General features: G+C 29.7%; 1 protein-coding gene across 1 annotated transcript; it reads left to right on the top strand.

The window, feature by feature from the left end:
* The first annotated feature begins 2163 nt into the window (after window positions 1-2163).
* On the top strand, window positions 2164-6212 carry LOC134686206 (molluscan insulin-related peptide 3-like). The gene is made up of 3 exons (XM_063545885.1): window positions 2164-2324; window positions 3987-4214; window positions 5905-6212. Exons 2-3 carry the CDS (start codon window positions 4001-4003, stop codon window positions 6045-6047), a joined length of 357 nt encoding a protein of 118 aa, XP_063401955.1. The 5' UTR covers window positions 2164-2324; window positions 3987-4000; the 3' UTR covers window positions 6048-6212.
* The last annotated feature ends 6045 nt before the right edge of the window (window positions 6213-12257 follow it).

Here is a 12257-nt window from a genome sequence, read left to right as displayed (position 1 = left end):
ACTGACTGCATTACCCTTATGGAGGAATATATTACGGATCAAATATAACTACTTTTGCATACATGCCTTTGGTCTATGTTTGAACGATTTACACTCTATTTTTTCATCTTTTGCACCACGTAGTATGACAAAATAAGATCATACTGTAAAATGTCATTGGTAGATAATTTTCAAAAAGATAATTCTCACCATGTCTTAAGTGAACAACATTTAATTTATTATAAAAATGTTAACATTTATCCGATATTCTCACGGATTTTTACTTACTCTGCATTATGTATTCAATAAATTCTGAATTGATTGCTGCTGAGTCTGCATGTTATGCAAACATAAAAGTGTTATTACTTTTGTTTTAGAATCGTGCGGAATTATGATGCAGTCCTTTTTGTATCGTGATAAGATTCGTTTGTTCCACCTACTTATTTTTAAGACACAATGGAAAATGTTTAAAATATTTCTAACAATTATTATTTATTTGAATTATGCAATTACAAACTACAAGAAACATACTTAAAGAAAGATATTTATTCACACTCATTGTCGGTAAATTGTTTAAAATAAACTTCATCATACTATAAAAGGTAAAATCACAAAATTACTGACATTACTGAGCTCCGAGGAAAGTTCAGAACGGAAAGTTACTAATCAAATGTTAAAACCAAAGGATAAAACATATAAAACGAAAGGACAACAACTGCACACAACAATCATCAGAATAAGCTAAACTATTAATCATGAATCCCGTGTGTATACGCACATACAGTTTAATGGTTTATTGTAACTTTTATAATTTACATTGTGATTTCTGAAGACTCATGAATATGTTTGACAAAAGAAGGCGTGACTTTAGCTATAAGTTAAAAAAAAATATTTTAACTTAGTTAAATAAAAAAAAAATCATTTATTTCTGTTCGTATCGATCATAGGCTATCATGTATTCTTATTAAGATTGGCACAGCGGAAGTTATTAAAACAAAGTCTTTGGTTTAACTTTTAATGCATTTTGTATTCTCACTTTTGTGTATACAGCTAAAAAACCATATCAGATTGAACAATAACAACAAAAAGGCATACACTGTTAAATTGGCAAACATATTAAGCTTTCGGCGACATTCAAAACATCAAAGATGTGGGTTTGCCAAAAAAAAACAAAAAACAGTGGTTTGATTATATTTGAAAATTTCATCAAAATATTTTGCATACATGTATTAATCTTTATCAAAAGCCGCACAACAGTTTGACATCAAAAGATGCGCTTTAAATTTACACGAAAACGGCAGCAATTGTGAGACATGACTGTGTTATTAATTAAACTAAATAGGCGATAATAATTTCCACAGATAATTTGTTCTTGTTACACTACTGTATTATCACATTACTAGAAAATTCAGATCAGGTAAAGTTTACAGCTGCATAACCTTCAAATTATATTTTTTTCTCTCTAAATATCGAATTAAGGATATACTAAAAACATGTCGTCCACAAACAAGGTCGAATCATTTGCACTTCCAAGTTATTAGAAATAGTAGTTTGGAAATGTTCTTGTCCAAAAAAGTGTACAAAAAGAAAAAGATAATCAATCTATAAATATTCCAATAAAAAATGTGTTGACTTGTTCAAATCAAACATCATGTCTATTTTAAATAAAAAAGGGGACATCATTTGGTGGATTTTGATAGAATAATTGAGGGTGTATAAATTTTAATTGTCCATTTGATTACTTAAATGACCATTATATATATATTCAAACTGGAAAAAATGTTGAAGACACATACAAAATATGAATTTGTTTACAATTTTAGTTATTAAAAGGCTATTTTTCAAATCTCCATTTTAAAAGATTTTGCAACAATTTTGCTTGATGTTGTGTATATTTAAAAAAAAAATAATCTTTCTGTCATAAATCATTTGGAATTTAAATACACATCCGATTCTGTTTGGTTAATTTAATGTATGTCTGTATATCTTTTAATAGAAAAATAAAGACGTTCGTAATTATCATTCATATACAAATTACAAAAAATCTCGAACTCATTCGTAGGAATAATGTTTACTTGACAAATTCTAAAACGAGCCAATAATAAAAGGTTATAATTTTAATCAATATTTAAGCAATATATAAATGAAAGGTGATTTATACTTGAATATAGAAACCTTTCTAACGTCGGAAAATAGCTGATAATTACTGGCGTATTGTTTTTCTTTTATTTTCACACTCCTATCTGGATAATAAATATGAATTTATGCTGATATACAAATTATGGTTGATATCGGAAATTAAGCACACTATAGGCTTTACTTAGTTTGTCTGAAGATATAAAAAGGTAAATATATATTTAGTTCTTCCTTTATGATAATGCATTACATATGACTAGGAAAAATTCTAAAAAAGAAAAAAGAACAGATGAAGAAATTGTCAGGTAAATTGTCATCTGTACTATTATTTTTTAATATAAAAAAGTTTAAAACTTTATACAGACGAATTTTGCCTTTTCGACGTATTTAAAAAAATTAAAAGTCGGAGAATCCGCTTTTTCCTCAGTTTTAATAAAACCAGACTGAGGTTATATTATTATATGATAAATGTTAGAAGTTGAATTATATTTTTAATCGTTGTTTGACAGTACCATTGACTGGAACTAAAACTAATGAATAATAAAGCTGTATTTCATAGGAGTTAATAACTTCTAACACAGTGATGACTGCTGTACCATTATTTTGAATAATGTATTTGTTATGTCTGTTTTGTTCATGCATCTTGGTAAATAGAATGGAATTTGATGAGACTGTCGTACAAGTGAGATGTTTAGCGCTGTAAAACCAGGTTCAATCCACCATTTTCTACATTTGCAAATGCCTGTACCAAGTCAGAAATATGACAGTTGTTGTCCATTCGTTTTTTATGTGTTTTGTTATTTGATTTTGCCATAAGATTAGGGACTTACCGATTGAATTTTCCGCGGAGTTCAGTATTTTTGTGATTTGACTTTTAACAAATATAGTAAGAACTTAAATGCATCTACATTGAATTATGGTACCTATTTTACTGTGCCAGATGCTCATTCGACTAATAATGTAATGTTTAATGCCACTTTACTTGAAAAGTCAACACATAATTTAAACTTCCGCGAGCATCGTATGCGTTGAATAGTTCTCCTAATGAATTGTATGCGTATCTGGGAAGAATTTTTATTCTTCAAATAATTTAATATATTTCATTTTAATTCAAATTTCAAGTTACCATTATGTACACATCGTTAATCTTATAGTTATGAGTTTTTTTCCTTTTGACTTAAATGATGAAAATTTGTAATTATTAATTATTTTTTCTCGGAGAAAGTAAAATATTGTATTGGAAATCAAATCATACAAGAGAAATTGACATTCATGTCACAAGGACATTGCAGTACCCAAGATCAATTAAACTGAAATAACAATTCATGAATTAGTGCATTCGAAACACTTTCATTGATTTAACTTCATCAGAAACACAAAAATGTAACATTTAAAATTGAGACGTACAAATGAAAAGACGATTCAACACTTTCAGAATTAAATTAATAATACTACTGATTTGGAACAGGTAATTAACAATAGCGCGAATTATGTTTAAGAACTCGTTTCTTACAGGACCTTAAATGAAAATAGAACCTTCAATAAAATAAGCATAGTAAAAGACGTTAATGTTTTTTTCATCGTATTTTAAAAAAAAATGCATTAAAAATGTATACAGTATTTATAAAAAATATGTTTGCAGCTACGTTGTTCTTAGAACAAGCAGAAACTTATTGGATTTGTTTATAATTATGGGTGGTAGGTGTATACTTAGTACTACCAACACATAATATAAACTCCGCGAGCATCTCTGTTTTTCCTTAAAATGTGTAAACATTAAGTTTCAGAACATTGTATTTTGAATCAAAATTACTGAACTATTTGAACGTTTTGTCTTTAGATTATTAATTTGGTTAATGTTTTATTTTCAGATTTATTTTCTAATATGAGAATTGGTGATCCTTGGTCTTATGTGATTCTTGTTTTACTATCAACACAGTTGCTTGTACCATTTGTAGTGACAGACAGAATATGCAATTCACAAAGTACTCCTCACCCGTTTGGTGTGTGTGGAAGCGAATTGTCAAATATAATGCAACTTATATGTGGAGATCGTGGGTTCAACTCAAGAATGTCAAAACGAGGCGAAGTTATAGAAGGTAGTTTATTTTTATCTTCATTTGTTTGAATCCAAAATTAGTTTGCGATCGTGTGAGCATACCCAATACTATTTTATTTGGAGATATCAGTATCTTCTTACTTACAAAATATATCATAATGATACTTTACCATACAAAATTAGTAAGATTCTCCTTATCATTTTATCGGGCATGTTTGGGAGCTATAATAGAGAAATACCATTCATGAAGTAAAATAATTAATGTTTGTTTCTATATGTTTCTTAAGATTAGGAATCAAACGCTAAATGCTATACAAGGGTTATTGAAACGATAACTATATAAAAATTGATGTATAATCTTGAAAAAAACCCAGATCTGTGTAGTTTACAACATTCTTTAACATGTAGTACAACATTTTGGTAGTCACTGATCAACCAATTTAATCCAAAACAGTTATTTTAATCTCAAAGCTCTTCATAAATTGATTATACATAATCTATAGTAATTTTTAGTACTCAGATTTTTCCGAAGAAAGCAATTTTTCATCTCGTATGGTTTCAAAAATTACGAATAATTTATGTTTTCTTATAATAAACGTAGTTATATATAATCTTAAACTATCATTGCTTATACTGTGTTATAGTTCTATCATTGAAACAATTGTTTTCAATCGTAAGCATCACGGGAAAATTTACTCCTGGGTATAGAACAGTTCATTATTATAATTTATCAGTTGACAAAATAATATTTTGTTTTAAACGTCTGAGGATTTTCTACTTGAGCAACATATGTATATAAAAGAAGATGGGGTAGGATTGCTAATGAGACAACTCTCCACAAGAGACCAAATGACACAGAAATTAACTATAGGTCCCCGTACACTGTATTTCGAAAAATCTTTCAGAAACCGTCTTCCTAACGCTCTATCCTTCATAATTCTATGATGATTTTATTTAAACCCATCTATTACTGGGTTTATTTCACTTGAAAAGGCGGGGTTTAAGAAAGTCGCTTATTCAAGACCAGCCCATCTATAGACATGAGTTTTGGAATAAACTCACCAGAAAGTGTCCAGTTATTTGTCCCATATCATACACTCAGTTCTTTTGTATATACTTTTGGTGACACAAATAGCTATACGTAATTATATTATATTTCAATAATAATTATCACGGCAATCATCCTTTTCACACACATCTTCAAATAGACTGTCCTGAAAAATTTAGATTAAAACTTACGCTTCGACTGATCAGTTGAAATAACATTAGAAATACTGATCAACAATTAGAAAGTTTGATACTTATAAACACTTATATGATCAGACTGGGGATGACTGCTGTATCCCTACTTGGACATTTCTACCTATAATGTGTATTTTGTTCACGCATCGTTGCAAAAATAATGGAATTTGAAGTGACTGTCATACAAGTGAGAGATTTAGCGCTATTAAACGAGGTTCAATCTACAATTATCTACATTTGAAACTGCCTGTACCAAGTCAGGAATATGACAATTGTTGTGTATTCGTTTGATTGGTTTGGTAATTTGATTTGTCCATTTGATTAGGGACTTTCCGTTCTACATATGCTGAGTGTTCAGTATCGTACGAGAGTTTTGTAGACGAAACGCACGTCTGGCGTAAATACAAAACTTAAACCTGGTATCTATGATGAGTTTATTTGTATTCATTTGCTTATCCATTTTAATAAAACATTGTTTGTTATTTCAGATACTACAGACTCACCACTTCATGGAATCATTTTGGGTAAAAGAAAAGCGATGGCCTATATTACTAAACGACGGACACACATTGTTTGTGAATGTTGTCATAATTCTTGCGAATTCAGCGAAATGGAACAGTACTGCAACTAGGATTGAAACACGAAACAATAAATTAAAATATAGGAAATTAAATAATATTTGTTAAAGTTAACATGCTTTACATATTTTGTAATACGAAAATATTGTTTTTTTTGTTTTTTTTTGTAAAACAAACGGTATACAATAATCTTCTTTCTCCAGACTCTTTTAGCTTTAAAGACAAGAAGCATTTGATTAAAAAAATATACAACAAGACTGTATGAATGATGAATTCCTAAACTAACGTAAACATATAAATTGGTTAATATTATGATTAATCATATTTTAACTATTATGAGAGTTGAAAAGAAAGTGAAAATGCCAAATTGAGTTTGAAAGTTATGACACAATTTGTCTTTGTTATCATAATACAGACTTGTGCATACATTAACACTACAACTGAACTGTGTAGGTAAACAATCGAGATCGCTTTTATTTCGGCCACTATCATTTCATAATTGTATTAACAATAAAAAATAATTGTTTCAAACCTGACTTCTATTCTGTTTAGAGATGTAGAAAACTAATCTCTACTCAAATAATTTCTACTCACTCGCAATATTTTAAATGCCAATTTTTATCGAAGACGCTGCTGAATGATTCATGGTAGAGGTGTGCTCTGCATTCGAACTTCTTGATTTCATTGTAATGAATCTTACTTTTTCTACTGTTTAATTGTTTTTTCGAGGATATACATTTTCTTAGATAAAAGTAATCTTGCATGGTCGTGGACACAAATTTGGTTGTAATGAAAACTTTGGTAAACATTTTTACAAGCTTAATGGAATTTGAAATTGACTGAAGACTTAAAGTCATGTTTCAACAACACCTATCAAATCAACGAAAAAAAATGTATGCCATGAATAATATTCGGTAAAATTTATGGAAAAATTTGAAAATGAGGCTAATATTTTGAAAGTTTTGATAATATTCATCCAATATATGGTATGATGGGGAAAATGCATGAAATATACACTTTAACATATAAAGTTCATTTTGTATAAATATCACATAGGGTGAACAATCGTTGAAATAGAGAGAAAATGAGAGTATAAGCTATGATGTGCTATGTAGCACTGCCACATTATTCTCTGATGTAACCACATGTAAGTGCAGTATCAGTTTAAAATGACGAACGTCCAGAATTATAATTTTTACTTTCAGATTATATAAACACACGGCATTGTCTCATTTATCTTGAAGATAACAACTGTGTAGTAACAAGTACATCCTTAGTTCTATTATACAATGATATAGACTTTTGTATAGGTTAATTAATCGTTTTATTAATTGATATCGAAAGTGATGAATTATTTTATCATTTTTGTTTTTTGTTTATCTGAAATGTTCCTGTATTTGCTCAAGATTATTAACTGCTTAGTGTTTTAACATTAGTTTTGTTTTTGCAGTTGCTAATTTTCTTGGGTTCAAAATATCTAATAATAAATTAAATTTTTTTTCAACACCAAATAAAGAGGAAAAAACCCTTATAGTAATCTCTCATGATTGTTCCAGTGGTAATTTTAATGTTTAATCAAATAATAATATTCCTTTTTTTTGCTTTTAGCTAAAGAGAAAAAAGAAATTTCATAGTGATATAATAATTTGAATTAATCAATTGAGAATGAAATGGCCAGTTACTATTTATATCTCATTTTGACAAATTGTAATAGAAATTGTCCCTTTTGTTCACATTTTACAATTAGTTGTTTGTGTGTATCTATACTAACAGAGCAAGTATGAGTGTAGCCGGGAGAACAACTGCTGTGAGTCTATGTTTAACATGCTTAGGAGATTTGAAAATATTCGTGAATGTTATTGTTTACGTAATGAGAATTATATTTGTATTAAAATGATCTTATTGACATGTTATTATATGGATAAAGTTATTTTCAGTAGAATGTTACTTTTTACTTTATTTTGGAACGAAGAAACTCTTTCAATTCATTCCTTCGATACTCTCTGCTCACGTTTAAGGGGGGCATTTTGTCTGTTTCTGCAATACATCTAAAAATAGCATCTGTTGCAGTAAATTGGTACAGTAAATGCTCTAACCTACTGTAAAAGAGGGGCGAAAGATACCAGAAGGACAGTCCAACTCATAGATTGAAAAAAAGACAATGCCATGGCTAAAAAACAAAAAAAAGGCAAACTGACAAATAGTACACAAGACAAAACATAGAAAAGGAAAGACTAGGTAACCCAAAACCCGCTAAAAACATGATATTTCCTAGTTATATTCTATAACATTATCAGAATGGTAATGTTGCTTTAAAGTTTCAATTCTTTGCCAATGAAGTTAAAAAAAGATTTAAATGAAGAATATGACTTTCTAACAGAAAAAGCAAACTGTCAAAATTGGTCATTACTTTCGATTGTGTTAATTTTATTTATGAATATGAGAAAGATGATAATATCATGACACTGGAGTGTCTAACAATAACATTTTTTATGTCACTTTGATTTTTTGTTTACGTGTCAAATGTTAATTTGAAATCAGATGACCATTTATTGATATACCTGAGATAGGTAGTTGCGAACAATTCATCCGATATGATAGTTCATTCACATAAACATCTTCTTCTCAAATAAATACTTTTATCATATGACTGTTAAAAAGATTCGAATTAAGATTATTTTGGCAGTTCTGTAAGACTGAGAATTTGTGCAAATTGAAATAAATGACGTTAACTGTGCCCGTTATACTACAATCGATTCTTATTTCGACAACTTATATCCCCTCTGAGAAGCACGAGTCAACAAATCGTTTGAAGATCCAAAAGTTACTCAAAATTTATTGCTGAAAAAAAACTCATAAAAAGGACAAAAAGTATAACTGAAGCCGAGCTGTTGAGATAATTGCATGAGGAAGATGTATCCCTTAATATAAAGTTATCTAAAAAAATTGCATTTTTCTAAAACGCAATATCCTAATTTCGTATCAGTACCGATAACTTTATGCCGTGCAAAAACTTATATACAAATAAAGTTCTTATTGTTGACAGACTGGTTTCATAGAATATGGCAACATGCTAATTTGTAATTCTTTGTTTGTATTCAAGTGATTAATGAATAAAAAGTGGCGTTCCTTTCATGTATCGAACTTAAGGTATGACTTTGTCCTTCGACAGATTAAAACGTTATTTAAAGAAATGAACTGAAATAAAATTGCATTGTTTCTAATATTTAATAAATTTCGACAAGAGTATGCAATTTGTTTAACTGCCAACAAATTAACTTCCGGTGGCCATACGAGTTCATGATTTGATTTGAAGATTTGATCGTTGTTCTATAGTTTCACTTGAATATCAAATAATCACACGTTTACAGAAAATGCCTCTGCATAAAAGAAAACCCCACTTTAACTGACCATCGAGAAATTACTTTAGCGAATAACTATATGGCGGTATCAAATCGCAGACTATTCACTACTGATTAAAATCTCGGAATATTCATAGCCATCTAAATAATATCGACACTTGAACGCAATCAAACACAACATATCGATCTCTTGACGCACTTTCTTTTTTACATTATATATGCTGTTCAGTTGTGGTGCTGTTTCACACTGTCTTGAAGAGTTATCCTATAACACTCATTCAAGGTACCAGTAATAGGTTTGAAGGTATGACCTAAGATTTACATTTGAGAATCTTTTAATAATGTGATGGAATTCGATGCGACTGTCATACAAGCGAGAGGTTTAGCTAGCTATAAAACCAGGTTAAATACACCATTTTCTACATTAGAAAATGCCTGTACCAAGTCAGGAATATAACAGTTGTTATCCATTCGTTTGCTGTGTTTGGACTTATGATTTTGCCTTTTGATTTTGGACTTTCCTTTTTGAATTTTCCTCGGAGTTCAGTATTTTTGTGTTTTTACCTTTTTTGTTTGGAGGTCTGGTTGGAAATTTCTGTTATCTCATAAACGTTTGAATACCTCTCCAGCATTCCCAATTGCTTTTGAAAACGTCCCATTCAATACCAGTTTTAAGCTGGGTTCTCAAATACATGTACTAAATAAATTTCAATTTTTGTTCTAAGTATTAAACCTTATTCAAACTGAAAAGGATTGGCGTACTGAGTTAAAAGTCAAAGGTCAGGTTTTTAACATCGGCGTATGTTGCTGCACGATATATTTGTTTCTTTTTTTTTGGGTTATAAAAATTGGCTTTTTCATTCGATTGCACCGACTTTGTTGAGGTCTTTAACAGATTGATAAACGCTATATTTTTTATGCTTTGATCTTTGTTTTAGTATTCAAATCACATCTCTTTATATCTTGGTGTATACCTTTGAGCATTTTTGTAACGATTTGTCTTATGATAAAAAGTAAAAAAAATGTGAAAAATGTCTGTATCAATGTAAAACCAACTTTAACTGTAGCAAATGTCATCTGTGACGTCAATCATTCCCACTAATGATTGAGAAGGTCCAATTCCATCAAATGAATTAAAGGCTTTTCTCAGACTCCAAAATCACGTAATGCATAAATCAATTTTTCCGTAATGTCGTGTCAGCACAAAAAGGTTATAATAAGACGTGATCACATAATAAATAGATTGTTAAAAGTTAGGTATAAAAATGCTATTTTTAGAAAATGATTGGAACCCATTTCATTAAGAACTTATCGAAAATGGTCAGTTTGTATGTACTTCAGTTTCAAACCCTTACTATTTGAATTGTGATAAACAGTTGTATTCAGGCGGATCTGTATGTTTCAATTTGAACTTGTTTTAGAAAGGTGTAAAACCACCAAAGTAAATTATGTCACATTTGGTGTCATACGACAAAGGATCGAAATATATCGTCTAGAATTGACATCTAAAGGTCTTTCTGATTTTCGTATTCAAGTGTTAAATTTATGAAAAAAAATAGATGCCTTATCATTCCTTTTCTTTTGTCAAATCACCTTGCTTATATCACGCAAGTCTTTTCATGTACAAAATACGGTATGACCTCGTTTTTATTGTCACAGATTAAAACGTTATGTAAAAAACAATGAACTGAAATAAAATTTTATAAACATATTTTGACAAGGGTATGTCAATTTCAAACTGCCAACAAATTAATGTACGGTAGCCATACTGGTTCATTCTTTGATTGAAAGCTTCTATAATTGTTTTTATATAGCTTCACTTTTAAATAAAAATACCTCTGACAAATAAACCCTCAAATTGTCCATCGAGAAATTACTTTTATGGCGACTGACGCGATTGAAGTAAGTGTAGGGTACTCTATGTGGGAACAATTATCCGAACCTATGGAATTTGGGTTGTCAAAAAGGCAATATTGTTCGGATGATCCCTTAATTCTACATAAAAATACCTGAACCAAATCACAAATATGACAATTGTCTTCCATTAGTTTGATTTTTCAGATTATAGGAGCTTGACTGTTTGTTACATCAGCATGTACTACATTGTTCTCATTTTTTTATATGTCGCGATAAGACATTTGAATGCTGATGCGACGTTACAGAAACATAGACTAATTAATCACCTTATACTTAGCCACTGATAAAAAGTGACATATCTTATAAAAACACCGTTCTGACATAACTGAGATTGATTGTCGGCAAAAATACACATGCTAAAGATAATAATTACTGTTATATTAGTACTAAAATTTTAGTGTGATATTTGTCGTTTTCATCAGGAGAAAATTCAATGGTCGAAGGATCAAATACAATAGAAATTAAAAACCAATTGTTCAAAGAACAATTGAGGGTCTTTCCACCAATAAGTATCTATTTTGATATGAAAATATTAAAATTCAGTTGAAAATGTCAGAACCTATGGCTTAATGATGTATAAATATGAATTTCAAGCAAAGGTCAAAATCTAGAACGTCCAATTAACCTATGACCTTGACCCCAATTTTAAGGTCATAAACCAAGGATTCCATATCAAAAGACCCTAGGTCTGTATTATGTATGGTTCATGAGTTATATCCCTTTGCGCATAATTCTAAATATAAAAGGGGCAAAAACTCCCATTTATTGTCTACGCACCCTTCGAATCAAAATTTGTAAGTTACGACATGTCGCAACTAACAATTTAGTTAAAATAATTTGTCGAAATCTTATAAATATCTTGAAAAAGAGTGAAAACAAGCCAAAATCAAAATTTAGAATTTGACCTTGACCTTTGACCGTGACCTAATTTTCATTTTTTTGGACCAAGGACCTCAAATCAAAAGATCCTAGGTCTCTAGCACT

This window comes from Mytilus trossulus, chromosome 10 (assembly GCF_036588685.1).
Source record: "Mytilus trossulus isolate FHL-02 chromosome 10, PNRI_Mtr1.1.1.hap1, whole genome shotgun sequence".
Taxonomy (NCBI): domain Eukaryota; kingdom Metazoa; phylum Mollusca; class Bivalvia; order Mytilida; family Mytilidae; genus Mytilus; species Mytilus trossulus.
Note: the sequence above shows the minus strand (reverse complement) of the source record. Positions and strands in the feature narration are given on the sequence as shown.